The 18,678-nt window shown below is 33.3% G+C and overlaps 1 protein-coding gene across 1 annotated transcript; it reads left to right on the forward strand.

Moving 5' to 3' along the window:
• Positions 1-577: 577 nt before the first annotated feature.
• On the forward strand, positions 578-8,958 carry LOC129798677 (ejaculatory bulb-specific protein 3-like). Its single transcript, XM_055842370.1, has 4 exons — positions 578-1,022; positions 5,985-6,174; positions 6,235-6,272; positions 8,329-8,958. The coding sequence occupies exons 1-4, from the start codon at positions 996-998 to the stop codon at positions 8,428-8,430; spliced, it is 357 nt and encodes a 118-aa protein (XP_055698345.1). The 5' UTR covers positions 578-995; the 3' UTR covers positions 8,431-8,958.
• The last annotated feature ends 9,720 nt before the right edge of the window (positions 8,959-18,678 follow it).

Genomic DNA, 18,678 nt, shown 5'->3' on the forward strand with positions numbered 1-18,678 from the left:
CACTACAGTGAATAGAGCCTAGTATTTATCATAATCCAAGAAGAAATTCAACAGTTTATTGATGTAGTCACGCGAAATTACGCAACTTTCGATTTCTTCGTAATAATACGCGAGATGTTTAAGAGAACCAATTTAATGATTAGTTTATAATCACACCATTTCTAATGCGGAGATTTGAAATGTGAAAATTAAAATTAAGATTTATATCCAAATGACTCATATTAATGATGGAATAATTTATTTCGGCTCTTTTCATATTGCCTTACGATCTGATGATCCATTATGAAGAAAGAGTCCAATTTTGAAGGTTGATAGCAATGAACCAAATGGCCAAGATGATATTTTGATCTGGTGTGGTGGAGGAAATTCGCGGAATAAAAACTGGAAAATTACTTTGTGTTGCCGGGGAAAACCATGTCGGTCACTCTCGATTGAGGTGCATGAACGCTCGAGAGATACTCCACAGTGGGAGAGACATACTCCAAGGAGGGGAATACAAATAACTTCTTGCCACCACCAAAGCTCTTCATCTTCTTTTTTTCCCTCGCCATTTTCGTGCGTCAAATCCAAAACTGCTGACACTGTGCAACTTCAAGTCTTCAGTTCAATTTCTGCACTCCTCCAGAGCTCGAACAAAATAATAAATTTGCTCTCCAGCTTCAAACTCCTTCCTCCCAAGCTCTTTTTCTGTGAGTGGCAAGTTATTTAGAGGAGTATTTCATATTTTAACGTCTATTGAATTTGTGCCGTCAACCTAAATAGTTGTATTTGGTGAAATTCGTTCTTGTGTGACCGGAAAGTAGTAAAGTGACTTTTTTTACCCTTTGTCACTTACCCTTCTGGCAAGACGTCTAGTTTCTTGGAGGAAGATAGAATTAAAAAAAAAAACTTTGAGTGAAAATTCACATCTCGTGCATCATCCGGTGGGAAAATCATTAAATCAGTTTTGCACTTCAATTAAATTCACAAGACTCAACTCAATTAATATTCCAACAATGTCGCCATCTGCATTGAATTTCAGGGTATGTGATGAAAGTTTATTTTTTCATTCAATCCTCATCGTCAATTGCTCAATCTTTGGAATTCTCTTCACCCATTGTTATTTGGTGTCTCTCATTGGAAATCCCACCACACCATCCACCCCCAAAATCCCATCCAACATCACATCGAAACTCTGTCAGAGATGGCCAGAACACCCTATCACTCGGCCGGATCTACATTTAGCTAGTTGGAGAATTGAAAGACCTTGTTAGATTGAACTCTGGTGCCCCCTCACACCCCCGCAATCCACAATTGAATCACCCACTGACCACATAATCTCGAACTTTTCCCTTTTGTGCACATGTTCTGACTCTCTTGTCGCTTATGTTGGCTCAAGATCCTAGCATAATGTGTGAGACATGACTGTACTTCGTCTACAGACTTGAGTGCTTCAATTTAAAACGTTTTATTGCATTAAAGCTAACACTTGGATTCGATTATAAACTTGGACCTCCACCACTAACACAATTCAGTTTGCTTATACACACGATCATCCATCCAGGGTGACTCATATTGCTTAGTATTAAAAGCTTTAAAACTTTTTGATAAAACAAGAAACTTGAAAAGTTTCTTACTGGTGAAGATGTCATTATAAATTCACATTTTCTTTTGAAATTTCTGCTGTGCAAAGTTCTATCTTGTAAAAACATTTTGTAAAAGATTTGGTTGTCCTTAAATCGTTAGATTCAAATCAAACGATTAAATAGTGAGAGATACAAATTTTTATGTGCAATTGTTGAGTTTGTTTTTTTGTGTTGGCTAAATTGCAAGGCTTTAGTTTCGTTCAAAACTAAATTTGTACGTTTTAACAAAAAAAAAGTGATTGAAAGAATTTTAGGGGAGTTAAACTTTTCCTGGAACGATATTTCTAGTCTTGCATATTAATTATTTTTTTCTTTGGAGATTAAGGGTTTATCCGGTTTATCAGTCTCAAGCCTCGTATAATTAAATGGAATTAAACTCAGTGAAAGCGATTAAAACATCTTTAACGGCAAGAGGTTTCCGGTAACTGACAGTATATTCAAAACCGTAAAACTTGTACAATATCCAATGTGGTATTGCAAGACTAAAGGCACGACGTTTGGTTATGAAGACCTTACAGTAGACTCTCTCTCAATCGGGCATATGGGGCAAAATGTCTTCCAAAGTATCGAGAGATTTGGGCAACAAAATCATTGCAAATTCCACAAAAAGCGCTCAAATATAAAGAATCACGATAAAACAAGGGGAACAACAGGGAATTTGAACAAATTTGCTTTAAAATCAAACGCAAAAATGGTCAACAACATTTTGCGCCTGATTGAAAAGAGCCGATTGAGCGAAAGTCTACTGTATTTTAATATATTTATTTCTATGTCAGTAGAGTGACCAAGATGTTACTAGTTCGACATTCATCAAAATAGATATCGCTCCTTGGAAATTACAAGGGGTCAACTCACTTTTTGGCGATTTTGAGGTTTTAATGCACTCAGACAGAGAATTTATTAAAATTTCAGATAGTATAAACCATTAAATTTCGTAATTAGAAAAGTTTTTCAAAATTTTGCTCTTTATGATTTCTTGCGCGGTTTTGTTTGAAGTCAAGGGGCACAAAATAGATTTATCGTCCAAATTTTTGTGAAACAAGGGACTAACTCAAGCAAATTGATCCCGTGTCATTCTAATTTTATGAAAATTTGCGAATCATTTAGAATGACAAAGAGCTAACTCATAAAAAAAAAACATATTTAGAAAGGTAAAAATATGTATGTTTCGATGTTTATAATAATGCTCATACAAATAGAAAAGAATTAAATTATTATTATTAACATACTTAATTGAGATAATTATTTATACAAAGTTGGATCTTTCATGCTGTCTCCTGAAAAATGGCTCAGATTGAGTTGGCCCCTTGTAATTTCCAAGGAGCGATATAGATTTTGTATAAGAGCGCCGACGTCACGATGACCATTAATTTATGATATGCTTTACGATCCTAAAAATTAGGGGGGTGACATTAGCTCTGAAAAATGCGACCGGTTTTAGTATAATTTTTTCCCTGTTTTCGTACACATTTCACGAGATATCTCCAAAACTACGTAGGTTGCCAATTTAGGGTTTTCGGTTGCCTCTTCCTTATTAAATTGGCTTTTATTTTGTATTAGTATTTTTTGCTAATTCATTCTGCAATGACAGAAAACAGCTAATAAAGTCAAAAGTTTTTTCGGCTCGCTAGAAACATATGGGAAACATAGAAAATGTCATGCCCCTTATGGCAAAATTGAATATTATGATACGATCCTAAACAAATAAAGAATTTCTTCTTTTATGTTTATATATTGCTAAATTCGGTAAAATTATCAAATAATAAATATTAGAATGTTTGACGCCGCATTTCAACTTAGCGATTTGTCACTTTCGGTTACATGACTTTCAAGGACCTCAGATAAGACTAAATCTACACGTCAGGTTTACTAAAATTTATATCGTCGTGAGGTACAGGAAGACCTCACGACTTAACTAATAGCATTCCTCTAGGACTTATATAACTCCCAAAATTAATTGGAAACATAAAACAATACCAAGGAGTAAGTTGAACAACCTTGTAGAAATTTTAAAATGGAAAAATATTCCTTATATTTCCATATAAAATTCTTTCAAACAGACACTGAAGAAGACACAATACAAGACACAGTATCGAAAGCTCTGGAAAATTAAGTGTTTTAATTTTGGATTAAACCATTACACCACGGCTCACTGAAAAGCAGAACACAACTTTCACTATCGGTTCTCCATCAGAAACTAAAATTAGGAAAAAAGTAAAATAAATGAATTTAAAAACATAATTTCTTACTGCTCGAACTAAAAAAGAGAGCAGTTATATAATACGCTTTTATTTGAACTTGTTATCAGTCTGGAGCTTAAACAATAAAAGATATCAAGTTCCGGTCTTAGATGACCGTCAATAAAAAAAAATATCTTTAGATGTTTTATTTACCTTTCGCCCCTCACCTCTCTCCATCCCTCCAAAATTTTGTTTTGTTTTTCTCAAAATTGGATCAAGCTTTTTAATGATTTTCGAATATGTTTTAGAAGCAGCCTAGGCGAATATTTCTTCCAAACATATCTGTGACCGTAAAAATTGTCATTTTGAATTGAACCACTTTGCAGGGTTCATTTTTTAACTGATATGGTTAAATGTGGATTTTAGCCTTTGACCTTGAGAAGCCGGTAAAAGAAATAGTTCAAGGTCATTATCATAATATAAAAGAAGTAATGTGTAATTGATAATAACTTTGCTAACGGATATGATCTTACCGGTTAATTGGTCACGATTTAATACGGGCTTCAGAACTATATTATTAATCAAATTAATCGTTGTCGTATATCCCGTATTGGAAGAATCTGATGATCATAGATAGCCCAGGAGTGCCTTCCCGCAATATTGATGCTATACTTCCATGCTCCCAGAACTTTTGGACAGAGGTGGTGCATTTTTATTACGACATTCATATCACGGGAAAATGTCTTTCTATACATTCAGATATTTTCACCGGGACAGAATCGAACTCACAACAGTGAGTTAAGTCGAAGATCTATCCACCAAAAAACCAACGGTCTTGTTTATTACGACACTTGGGATCCCTGCTTCAGAACTAGGGCTTAGCCATATGGTTTAACTGCTATAAATTCTTATCAATCTAAATTTTAAAAAAAAATAACTTAGGATTGTATTATTAAGGGTAAATGATTTATTAAATTCTAAAACCAATCAAATGGCTTACAATTTATGATTTTGAGACCCTCTGGAACTAAACTAATCCTCTTGTCTGAAAACCGGCTTAACTGAAGTTATAAATATACCTTATAAACCTATCATGGGAAAATGATTCTGACGCGATTTTGGGAAATTTTACTGATCAGTCCACCATACCCTTAACTTCTGTCTTAATAAGCGTTAATCCGATAAACTTAAAATATTTTATAGAATCGAGGTAATTTGTGAGACATTTGATTTGTGACCTTATTAATTATTATCTTTTATCTTATTTTTTATTATTTTATCTGACATTTATTGAAACCCCGCAAGAACCACTAGAATTATTTATTCTTATAGCTTTTTATACTGTTTTGTTTTATTGTTAATATTTATAAAATGAATAAATAAAATTAATCCTTCTTTCTGTTTTCCAAATTCTGATCCACCGCAGACAAATTTTATGTTTTCAAATCACAAATCATACAGAGTACATTTCAAAAAGAAAATTGGATATCCTTTAATTATTTTTTACCAAGAAATAGTTTTCATTTAAATTTAGTTATATCGGAATATTCATATATTTTTCATTATGACAATAGTATTTAAAATAAACGAATAATTTCTATGTTTTTATTAAAATTATTCAAAGATTTATAAATATGAATAGTGAAATTCTTCAAAATACTAAAGACGCGGGCAATCATCTTATAGATGAATCCCTAATAGTTGCATTTCCGATTTTTCTTTTTTTTTTTAAATCTTGTACAAAATATGAATGGTTTTTTAATCTAATTTACGGCAAAATTGCAAAGCGATATGCCTTTTAGTTTTTTAATTATTCAGCTGAAGTAGTACATGCAATTTTGTGTGGATTATAGTGGATTAAATTATTAAAAAACCAAAATAAATTTTCAAAAGTTTTTCTAACAAGAATTTTTTTTTCATTTTTCACTTTTCCTGAAATTCATTTTCCCTTACTATAGGTATTCAAAATTGTAATGCGATGATATAAGCACATTCCTCGAATACTCAGCAAATATTTCTTCTAATGAAAAACTCTCACATTTCAGGTTGAATGAGTATCACTAATTACCCATCTACATGCGTACTTTAACACTATTTTCCATCTGAGCACATACACTTACAGCATTTCACCCAAATTGAACCAACATGGAGTTGAATTTCAGTAAATTTTCCTTTTCAGATGTGCATTGCGGTGAGTTTTCTTGTTATCCTAGTGCACTTGACTTCTTCAGCATCCGTTGGCAACACCCGTCCTCCTGTTTCCGATGAAGTCATCGACAAGGCGCTCCAGGATAAGCGCTACTTGATGCGACAACTCAAATGCGCCATTGGGGAAGCACCGTGTGATCCTGTGGGCAGACGCCTGAAGAGTAAGTTTTTGATTAATTTATACATCACGTGCACTCCTCCTCACTGAATTTTGTTCACAGGTTTAGCACCATTCGTGCTCCGAGGAAGCTGTCCTCAGGTTAGTTTATTTAAATGACCATCCCCATGTAAAACTATATCCAAAAATCCCCTTATCACAGTTTTGAATGGAACACATGAAAGATATAACGTTTTAAGAAATATACTTAATTTATTTGCACCGAAACATCAATTCAAGGTGACCATAAATTTGTTGGTCAGTAAACAAATTGAGATCAATCAGGCAATATGAAGTAAATTCTCCATGATAAATTATTATTTCATTAAATCTACTAATCTAGAACATTTGTTTTTCAAGACTCAATCTCACAATCTTCACTTTACTTCAAGCAAGAATTTTTAATAGACTTGACATTGATACTTTTTTTTTGTTTTTGAAATAAAAATGCATTTCTTAGTCGTGATACTTTTGCTAAAAACCTAATTGAAAATTTTAGGATTTAATGAACAAACGTACCTTGACATCTTTGTGACACCAATCACAAAAAGACATAAATTCACTTTTATGCACTTAAACCACTTTGAATTTTAGTTTTTCTTGTTTTCTAAAGGTCAATCATTTGGTACGCGAATAATCGTAAAATTTTTCTTTTATTGTTCTTTCTTTTGAACAATATTTAAAGTGATATATTTAGGATATGATTGAGCTTTGAGCTTAACTCTTTAAGGACGATTGGAGCACCGATGTCCCAATTTTATTTTTCCTACTCCCTTCTAAATTTATAATTTTGCTCTAAGAAGTCAGAAAAAGTGATTTTTCTGAACCCCAATTTTTGACCCTCTTGTCCTTAAAGGATTATTGGACACAATGTGAAAATGGATTTCTGAAAGGATTTAAAAAAAAAATAAAACCAATGAGTAAAATAAAGTTCTGTCCATGCCAAAATTTTACTAAATTTAAAAAATTATTATAATATGGAGAAATTTTCCACTAAAGCGCTTTAGGGTAAATTTTCTTTACGTTTTCCATTTTACGATAGAAATTTAGCAGTTATGCTTCAATGATTAATGGCTGAACGTATAAGTAATTTTTTAATTGCTAAAACCAAAGTTAAAGCGATGATCCTTTTGCTTGATATATCAAATTATTTATGTGCTTGGTAGAAAAATTTTAATTAAAAAATCAGTATTTACTTACAGTGAGCTATCTGGAGATCGCTGTAAATATTTTTTATAGTTCTTATCGGAATTGGATAAAAATTCGAAAATTGATTGATTTTTGGGAAAATCATTTGGAAACCTATGCTCAAATTGTCTGTGAAAGCATATCTTTCATTCGATGTGCATATTAATTGCACTCTGTTTTAATCTTTTCTTTAGCGAAATCTATATTCACTAATTAGTTTAAAAAAAACTAATTCATGTTTATTATTGTATTGTATTTATTGAGTTATTATCATTTACAAATACTCATGCTAAACTCACTATACATTGCGGCCATCGCCGTCTTAGCGTTGGTGACTAACCTCCAGGATGAAAACGATGGAAAACCCCGTCACAGGTTGTATATTGTCAGGTTTGCACTTTTACAATTTTTTTTTTGAGATTTTTAATCGTGAGTTTGTCCACGAGTGTTGTAGTGGCAAGAGTTATAGCCAAGCTATGATAGCTGTATGGCAGTTGAGCAACAGAGAATTGCAACAATAAAAAAGGAGAAAAAGAAATTATATCATAATCAAAATACAATACAAGAATAAGGAAAAAAAAACAAATAAAAAGAATTATAAAAAATATTATAGATTTTAGTATTTATTAAAACAGAAAATGAAATCACAATGTGCACATCGAATGAAAGATATCCTTCCACAGCCAATTTAAGCATAGGTTTCCAAATGATTTACATGAATGACAACCGCTACAGCATTACCAATCTGCTGTATAAAATGAAAGCATTCTTTATTAAAACCAATATATTTATCTGCATATTTAAAATGCATTTAGTGATGTTCCTAGAATACAAGACCATTGTTATCCTATCCAATGAAAATAGGGTAAAATATTAAATCTCTCACTGTTTTCTCCTATCTCTTTTTCACGCCAAAACGTCAACACAACGAAATTGTATGCCACGTTCATCTCATCGTCCACTTGTACAGTGCACGCCAACTGAAATGAGTCAAATTCGGAGGACGCTGGCGTATGTCCAAAAAACGTATCCGGCAGAGTGGACTAAACTGATACAGGCATATGCTGGCTGATGATCTTCCCGCCTCTTGCGCATACATCTCCCTTTGATGCGGATGCACAGATTTCCCAGCCAACTCAATAGAATCCTTTTTGTTCTTCAACATCATCTCATCCGGTTATTCTGGTGTGGTTGGCCGTACTGTGGGATTAGCAACGCCTAGATAGAGCATTTATAGTTTCAGCTCCTAAAACCATCTCACACACACAACAACAAAAAAAGAACTATCAAGCTCTGACACTCTTCCCCCTATATCTTTCACTTTAGTGGAAAATTCTTCCACACATCGCTCAATTCAATTGTGCAGCAAGAGCCTTTTCACCAAATTCAATTATAATTTTGAACACATACATTTTCCACTTATTTAAAGATATAACTCACACAAATTTCGCTGAAACTCTGCACTGTAATTCAATTTAAGGCATCTACACTCACTTCCATTCAACATTGAATCTAATCCTATTATGTGTATGATATTGTGTGGGAATCACATTAAAACTTATGTGAGTGAATAAAGTGTAAAAAGTTGTGATAAAAAAAATTAAATTATGTCAATCATTTATTCAATTGTCGCAATTTATGTTGGACCATGCCTCAAGTATTACTTCCGCTTTTCATTCTTCTTGTCTCCATCTGCCCTTCTTCGTTCGGATCATCTGTGTTGAATACCAGAAAGACACGGAGAAAATAAAATCACTGAGACTTCCTAATTAAAAGTTAACAATTGTCTCATATCATTTATTCAATTATTTCTACTTTTTCCCTCTCTCGACATCTCTTTCTTCAAAATCTACTGAAGCACATTAATGAATTTGCGTTCACTTTGCACTGTTTGTATTACATTATCCGCAATAATATTTGATGAAGTCCTGTATTATACACTAGTATCAAATGATTATATCATAAATGCACTTTCATATGATAAATAGAGAGGCAAAGAGACAATGATTTAGATTAAAGAGATGTTAATTCCTATGAAATTAATGTAAATATAAACATTTAAATTATACATCAATAATAATTATTAGGAATAAAAAAAATATATTTGAAAATAATCGAATTTGATAAATATTCTAATTAAAGGAATTTTAAAATGAAGACTCATTTGAATAAATGAATTTTGTTTTGAAATCCTCTTTTGAAATAAAAATCTCTTGTTGTAGGGGAAAGCGCGCTACCTTCGGACGATTTATGCTTCCCACAAATCATTTTTTTTTTTCAATGAGTTATAAATGAATTTGGCCCATTATAATATTATATTTTAATAGCTAGTCCTATGCCTCAAATTTTCAGAAAAGAGCTATGGGTGAAATTCATAAGGAGCATAGAGAAAAAATTGAATTGTCCGAAGCTTAAGTCGTCCGAAGGTAGCGCGCATTCCCCTATTGTTCCCTTTGCACTCAATCTTTATCTGTTTTTCGGATTAAAATTGTAATCATTAAAATAAATTAGGAAAATGGAGTAAACAAATAGAAAAATAAATATTTTCAGTAACAACTTGAGCATAAAATCCTGGAATGGATTCGTATAAAAAATAGGACTAAATTAGATAATGGAAAGCACGCTACCTTTGAATAAGGCATATTTTTAATCAATTAACGTTTTTAATTAATTTGATCCATTACAATATTATAATTTAATAGCTAGTCCAGTGCCATGGATCAAATCCATTAGGAGCATTGTAAACCAAGTTAGTTTTCCGAAACTTAAGTCGTCCGAAGGTAGCGAACTTTCCTCTAATTCGAAATCATTTCTAGTTCGAAATATTGAGGTCTCCTGGTTGATTTAGATGAGCAGAGAGAAAAAGAAGTCTACGAACAAGTACACTCAATCCCAGCATTATGCACTTCGTGGTTATGCACCTGACGGAATTATGCACATACAATTATGCAAGTTTGCATACCATTGGGAGTCAATTTATGAAATAATTTTTGAAATACGCATTAATATATACAATGACGCGACCATTCTACCCATTTATTGAAGAACTCTGGCCAAAAAGTACTGTTTGTTAATGCATTTCAATTACTCAGTTGAATTTTTTATTTTGACTACTTTTATGGGAATGTAGGTATGGTTCGCACAGACTGAACCTTCAAACAATGCGAATTTTCTCTTTGTTTGCAAAGGGCTGACTTACCATTTCTCATCTCGTCTCATGGCCTTAATAATTATCTATCTTATGGTTAAGAAATGACGAACTAGTTCTTTGCAAACATAGAGAAAATTTGCATTGTTTGAAGGTTCACTCTATGCGAACCATGCCAACATTCCCCTACTCCGCGCGAAATTCGTTCTATGGCCGATTTATTAAAAAAGAACCCTGCGGCTATGCAAATTTTCTCGATGCATGGTGCCATTTCGCGCGTTTTTTTTTTCGGTCCCGAAAATGTGCATAATCCCGGAATTGAGTGTACGAACTTTAGATCCCAAATAGACTAGTGCCCTAGACACACTTACGACTTAAGCCAAGAGATGGATTAACGTAATTATAATCAAAGTAATGCTTTGACCAAATTTCCATCGGTTTCCCACTAAGCCGTTTCTCGGCTTAAGCCTAGATACGGATTAGTCAGAAAGTAATGTAAATGTAGTCTGTTCATTATTTTGATTATAATTGTCTTAAGCCGTCTCTCGGCTTAAATGGTAAGTCTGTGTAGGGCTTAAAGCACTCGAGAATATTTATTTTGCGTTAAGAGACTGGTCAAATCCGGTTCCGGAATCGCCACGAACGGGACCTATGTCAATGGATAGACATTGGTATAGGTAACAACTTTTGTACCTGGGACCAATGTTCTAAACCATGGAAGAAAATTCTAGAGTATAAAAACCATTTCTTACTTAGAAGGGAGAATGATTAAAAGTATATGAGCGCTGGTTCATCTTTATAAAGAAATGAGAGTAGACGCATTTTATAGATGCTGATACAACATTTAAAAATTGTCGGAACCCAGGACGATAAACGCGAAATACGTTTATCGAGCCGATTTCTAAAAGGTAATTTTGTGACCATTCTCAAAAATGCTGGGGCAAGTGGTACTAAGCAAAAATTGTGAAATTCTAAAATAGATAGCGGGTTCGTATTCAAAGAATTCAAATTATTTAGGAAATATTCACCAGTAGTGTATCAATTTTGGAAAATTAGTAAGTACACTGAGAAAAAGAAGAGGGTGCGATTAACTTTTTTCATATTAATTAAAAAAATATTTCAACATTTTTTAATGTTAATTTTACACCTTTTTAAAGGTAAAATTAACATGAAAAAGGGTAACTTTAACCCCAATACACCTAAAAAGGGTAATATTTACACCGATTTTGGATCAACACTTCAGGGTAAAATTAACATTTCCGGAATGTTATTTTAACTTTTTCGGATTTCTCTCACTCAGTGTAATAATTGTTATCTTCTGCAAGGAAAATATTTCAAAAATATGGCTAAAAATTTCGATACTTTTAATTTTCTAAATTCCTTGTTCGAATTCTAAGAAACTTACGACATTGAAGAAGGTCTGTGGAGATTATCTATAGAAAAAAATTGAGCTGCTATCTTTTTTATCTTGGAAGATATTGAATTTTGAAGTTTTTCGATTTGTGACTTTTTGCCCCAGTCTTCCCTATTCTTATACCGAGAAATTTCGATATGCCCCCCATTGTGGTTGTGGTGTACACCGATGAATCTGAGTAAATTCCCAGAATGAATGAAGACAAATTTTGTCCACACTCTTCCCAATCACAGCATGAGTTTGATTCTCTAAAAGTGTCTTGGATAAAAGGTAAATGGAACTCTATTTGCACAAAATACCTTAACACTTAAGACACTTCAAAATTCAAACAGGAAGTACTTCTTCGACATACACAGACAAAATGTGGAGTAAAGATGTCTTTTCTTTGGCTTTCGAAAACTAAGTTGACGGTAGTCGCAAGCAAAGATTAATTTAAGCTTCATTTAAATCAGTATTCAAATCGTCAAATTCAAATTTTCTTGAATAGCGATAACCTGGTTTTATTGATTTTTACGGTTTTTATTTAAAGAATAAGTAATGGTTAATTGGATAACTATCTTTTATTCTGCTCCAGTGAATAGCACCGAATATCCTTCAATAAAAGGTATGTGAAGAATTTTAACGAAGTAAAATTTCCAACGTATTTTTTTTTGCAAACTTACACTATCCACTTCATTTTCTTTTCTCTTCACCCCTAATTAGTGCAAAAGAAATATTCCAGGAATAATGTCAAATTTCCAGCGTTGATAATACTTTTTATAGCATAAAGTTTGTGAGTTGCCAAATTATCCAACTCGTTGAAAGTAATCTTTTTGATAGACGAATAATCCCCGAGAGATTTTCCCTCTTTTGCAATTTTCAATGACTCAGGAAGTAGCGAAATGTCTTTTCATGTTCCATCCGATGGGATATCAGGGTGAGGAATGGAATATAAGATGCATATAGATACTTATCATAGAGTTTAATTCAATAAAGTAATCTCAAACATGACGGGAATGTGAAAGAAAATAGTCAGAATCAATGAGAAATTGCAAAAAGAACCTCAGTATTAAGCACGCAACTGTAATCCTTAGTAAATTTTCAATAAGTACTCTGTGAATGATGATGATCATACAATTAAAGCAGTTTAATAGTTTTATCTAATTCCATTTCACATTTGCAAGTGCTGAAAGCAAAAAGCATTTCAGGATAAAAACATCATGTGAAAATGGTTTAAACTTTCTTCTTAGATTTCATTACTTCATCCAAATACGTCTTCCAGAAAAAAAACAGTCACACGCAGAAAACTTTTTCCATTTCAAAGTGAAAACTATTTTGATTGGGTAATGTGGGAAAAAAATCTAATGGTTATAAATTTAATTTCAGTGTAAGGTTTATTCCCCTAATGCATTGAGAAGGATAAATTCCACAATCCACATTACATCCTTCCCCCCTAGTCCGCCCATTAAATTCATGTCACAGTGAGATGGGATTGTAAGCTCAAAATTATTATCTATAAGCTCTCAGACATTGCTATATTGCATTTCCACCCAAAGTGAAATTTATGTAGGAAAGTTTGAGAAAGAGATAGAGACATGCTCATATATCTTATGCCATGTAATAGTTCTTTTGTCAGAACGATGCTTTGTACGCTCCTTCTTCTCACCAGCATAAAGCTCATGTGATCGCTTTTCATCCTATATTCAGAGGAATAAAAAGGTGATCAAATCAAAAATACTTGGCAGAATGCTCGAACTTGTAAATTATATTGTTTTCCCTGCAAATTAGCCCAGCTTATGGATAGAGATGGTAAAATTTCAGAAATTTCACGGTAGTCGCCATCTACAAGGCGGAAAAACGTGAAATTTCTTGAAATTTGCCATCTCTACTTATGGATGAAAAAATCGTGTAAGGGATGACTTTCAGGCTTCGTATACTTCATATTTTTCCAATATTCCTTTAATTAACAGACCCATTTTTCAGGAAATGTAACTTAAAACTAGCTAATAAAATATATTGCCACTAAGTCAGATTCATTAAAGAAATAAGTACGGGAAAAAATAATGTGTTCGAAGCTAGAGTATGTGCGAAGCCTGAGAACCTTCCTCTATAAGCATTGTACGCAGGAATTCTATCTTAAAACCTATTCCCATTGCAACATTGTTTATTTACCGATTCACAACCATTCTGAACAAAATCTTAAATCACTTTAATTAGCTAATTTTATTCATAAAAAAATCTCTGAAAGTAATGATAAAACTTTATGCAGAATAATTGGTGGTTCATTCAATACTCAGTTATTATTAAGGGACTTATAAGGAAATAAGCCTAGTTGCTTTGATTTTCCCCAAAACAAAGCAAAAACAAATACATTTCGACTCTCGAGACATTTCGAAATTCGAACAGTAAGTGCTCCGTTCACCATGCGTACGAAGAGAGAAGTAACAATGCATTTTCATTAGCTTTCGGAACCGATTTTATTGTCCTCTCGTTCAGTAATAACCTTCCCGATTTGGGAGCTCTCTCCGGTTGAGGTATTTTCTCTAGGATTCGAAGGTATATCAGAGAGGACTTACCTAAAAACTCCGTTGGAAGTTCGAACGTTTAAAATCAGGGAAAGACGTTTCCTATGTTTTCCATATATTTCTAGCGTGCCGAAAAGACTTTTGAGTTTATTAGCTGTTTTCTGTCATTGTAGAATGAATTAGTAAATAATACAAATACAATATAAAAGCCAATTTAATATAGAATAGGCAACCGAAAACTTCAAATTGGCAACCTAAATAGTTTCGGAGATATCTCGTGAAATTTGTACGAAAACGGGAAAAAATTTACAATAAAATTGGTCGCATTTTTTAGAACTAATATCACCCCCGGTTTAAAATTACAAATTTCATAAAATTGAGTAAGTTCTTAAAAAGGATATTTTTTTTAAATGAAATTACAATTCAAACTTTGAACCATCCTTAAATTCCAGAAAATTACACAAAAATTCACTTTTTGCAGAAAACGTTTACACACTGTCGTTGACATTGTTTACGATTGAAATGTCAAGAATACCGAAATTCGTAATGGCAGAACGATCAACGCTAAGGGCTGTGTGGATGTCAAGAGACATCCGGCCCCTACAAAAACTTTAAAGAAGAGAAGAAGAAGAAGAAGATCAACGCTAAAGTGGTGAGTACGTGAACTTTCACTTTAGGCTTCCGGTAGATTTTCGAATAGGTTTGGCTTGGCTTTGGAGTGGATTTGTCTCTTCGAAAGGTTATTAGTGAACGAAGCCAATTTTTTTTGTCTTGAGTAAACTTGAGTGAACGCTGAGTATGATTTTCAAAATTTTATTAGTCTAACAATTTCACAGATAAACAACTAAGTGATTTTCAGACATTATATTTAATTCGTTAATACCCTTTTCATGATATCTGATAATTTTGTGGTAGAATCAAAAGTTTAGGTTTTTTTTAAATTTTCAAGTTTCTTAAACTCCAGCTGTGAATGAAGCTATTCTTTACAATTTTAGCTTTTCTAGGCTTTTTACCCTGGGGTTCTCATTCTTTTCTTTTTACTGCTTGGGTTACATTACGAAAATGCGTAACATGTTGATTTTAATTCATATTTTCGCTCATAGTCATTTTTTCCTTATTCGCCGTTGGAGTTTTATTCGCCAAAAGTGTCTTGGATAAAAGGTAAATGGAAGTCTATTTCCATAAAATGTCATTGATGTTTGATGAATTCAAACTCCATTCCGAATTTTCAAAGTAAATCTTCGCACAAGGTTGGGAAAAATTGTACACACTAAGTATTAAATATTAAATGCGAATATTATAAGCTTTTTTGCTTTGTTTTTTTTTCTCATTATAAAGTGTAGACTGACACTTAAGAAACTTCGAAATTCGAAAAGGAAGTTTTCAGCCATAACGCGAACTAAACGAATAGTAAAAATGTATTATCCTCGGCATTCGACCCTAAGCGATATCTCTCACGGTTTTCACAGATTGAAATTTACAAAATTATGCGTTAAAGTACGAATCCTTAGGAATGTGTACTTAGGGTGTAGGTCTGGAGTTATTGAAAATCGAAAGATTATTTACATATATTGCTCGCCTTGCGATAGTTTGAGCTATAAAAACGAAAAGTGGAAATGAATTTAGCGGGATGGGCAGGAAAATTCAAAAGCGCATCGCATCATCTACCAAAAAGCTTCTCTCGGAAGAAGAAATGCATCCTATACTCCCTCATGTGGCTTTTATCGTGTTTTTACAACATAAAAGACTTCACGCTGAGCTTTTTCCATCCAGCTCTCCTGCAACAATTCCCTCCTGAATATTGCTCTTTCCTATCATTATACGTTATTTTAAATAAAATCACATTTTAGGACGATTGCATGTTGTTCTCCTATTTCGAAGGAATCAACAAAATTACTCTGTTATTGTCATGGGAATATAGAGTGTAGTTCTAGAAAAAAAGCAATTTATTTTATTCAAACATGTCCACTTCTAAATCACGTCTAATTTTTATCTGTGCCAAAAATTTCTGCCAGAAAACTCTCTACACAACAAATATAATTAAGCCCACCCTGCTAATATTTTTCCTCAGTAAATTTCTCTGCATTAAAATAATATAGAGAGGGTAAAATAACATGAAAAGATGACATAAAACTCCTTCAATATTATCTTCATTTTGTAATGTAATATGTATAATATTTTAACCCCAAGTAGAGACAACTTCCGCCAAACATGTAAACACTTTCATTATATGAAAAAGCTGGGAGGAAAAGTGGAAATATACACATAAAGATGTAACTAATTTCATCCTGAAGAAAGCAAAAACACATACTCTCCGACACTTTTAAGTCATCCCACTCTCAGAAGCAGTTTCCAGAACAACCCCGAATATATAATTTTAGTGTTAGTTTACTATAATAATATCTTTTACATCCGCCACTTTTCTCACTTCCTTTCCTCTCTATCTCTATACGAATTAAGAGAAAGCCACTGCATGAAAGTTTGTACAGTAAAATTAATTAAGTTTATTTTGCTAAAATTAGATTGGGTTTCAAAATTTCAAACAACTTTTGTAACTACACAGGCAAGATACAAAACTTCAGAAGTCATAGAATCATTCACCTTTCTTTTCGGTTAGGAAGGTGTCTTGGCTAGGGAAGTACATAGCGTATAATTTGGAATTCCAGACAAACCAATTTTGAATTTAGACAACCCCCTTAGGGGAAACTGGGGCACCACCAAATACGGGGTACCACCAAACACTGCGATTTTTTAATCGGATATTGGATAACAGAGGATAAGACCGATAGGAATTTATAGGCACTATAGGGATGCTTGTCCACTGAAGGAATGATCAAGATAGTCCAAGTAGTTTAGAAATAAAAATTACTGTTTGGTGGTACCCCGTGTTTGATGGTGCCCCAATTTCCCCTATTACTTGATAAAAATTAATTTAGTAAACTTTAAAGTATTCTAAGATATCATACTAATTCAATTACTAAATTGTTAAAAGTCCTCAGTTTCAAATTGGCTTGTCTGGAATTCCGCGTCATCCGGAACTCCAAATTTTATCCTAATGCCTTCCGGTACACTTCTAAATCAAGAAAACTTCATGAAATCAAAATTCGCATGTAAAGAATCGCAGCTTCCATAAGATTATCTGGCTTTACCATTGGTCATTGTCTCTCCCAAATAGTTTGAAAATAAAAGGTCAACAACAGTAAAATATATTTATCGAAATCGATTACTAAACAAAACAGAGAAACAGAGTTCGGTCAATTTCGACATGTTCGACGCAGTAAGGGTCGGGATGCATTGAATTAGAGTGGGGACTGAAGCGATCTATTGCCGAAAATGATTGAAAATTTTCCGGTGATCGCCAGTGGGAATGGAGTCACCTCAAGATTAAAACACTTTTTTAATCTTCCCCAGAGCTTTCGGTCCGGATATGGACCTTCTTCAATTGCTAGTAGAAGCGCCAAATTGCATGAAAAACAGTCTCTGTGTTAAAAATTAGAAATTAGATTACACAGTGTAAACGCCCCAATTGATAGTTCCTGATAGTGCTGATATATGTTATTGTAAATAAAACAAACGATCCTCAAGAAATCAAGAAACATAGTTTAGTCGACCACTGAAGAAGGTCCATATCCGAACCGAAAGCTCTGGGGAAGATTAAAAAAGTGTTTTAATCTTGAGGTGACTCCATTCCGACTGGCGATCACCGGAAAGTCTTCCATCATACACTAACCACGCCAGTCCAATCATCCAATATTGTTGAAAAGTTCTCATCATTACCCAGTAGTTACCATAACAAAATTTAATTGAATAGCATCGTCTGGTTTTCGAATTTTTTTATATCGAATTTACATAAATCGATTTTTCGATTGATCGGCCTATCAACTAAATCGTATAACGTTTGAATGTTCTGAAGAGTTGTTGTAGCATTTATCGAGACTTTTGAAATCATCAAATTCTAGCAATTAGAGCCAAAGCTATAGCCATTTCAAAATTCAATTTTGACCCCTTATATCTCGGGTCAGGGAGGCGAAGGGCTTAGGCTTTTCTTTTAATCGACAGCTCTTAGACCTAGCTAAGATGACTTATTGATGACTTATATTTTAAGAGGTGACTTATTGAAGAGAAATAAAAATCTGGGGTATTCTGAAATGTCGGAAGGAAAAATGGAGGGATAGGTCTAACGTCAGTAACTTTCCGGAAGCGGTTACACAACCGGCAAGACGGGATGGGACGGGACGGGACGGACCAGCCACA

The sequence above is a fragment of the Phlebotomus papatasi genome, chromosome 1, assembly GCF_024763615.1.
Source record: "Phlebotomus papatasi isolate M1 chromosome 1, Ppap_2.1, whole genome shotgun sequence".
NCBI classification, from domain to species: domain Eukaryota; kingdom Metazoa; phylum Arthropoda; class Insecta; order Diptera; family Psychodidae; genus Phlebotomus; species Phlebotomus papatasi.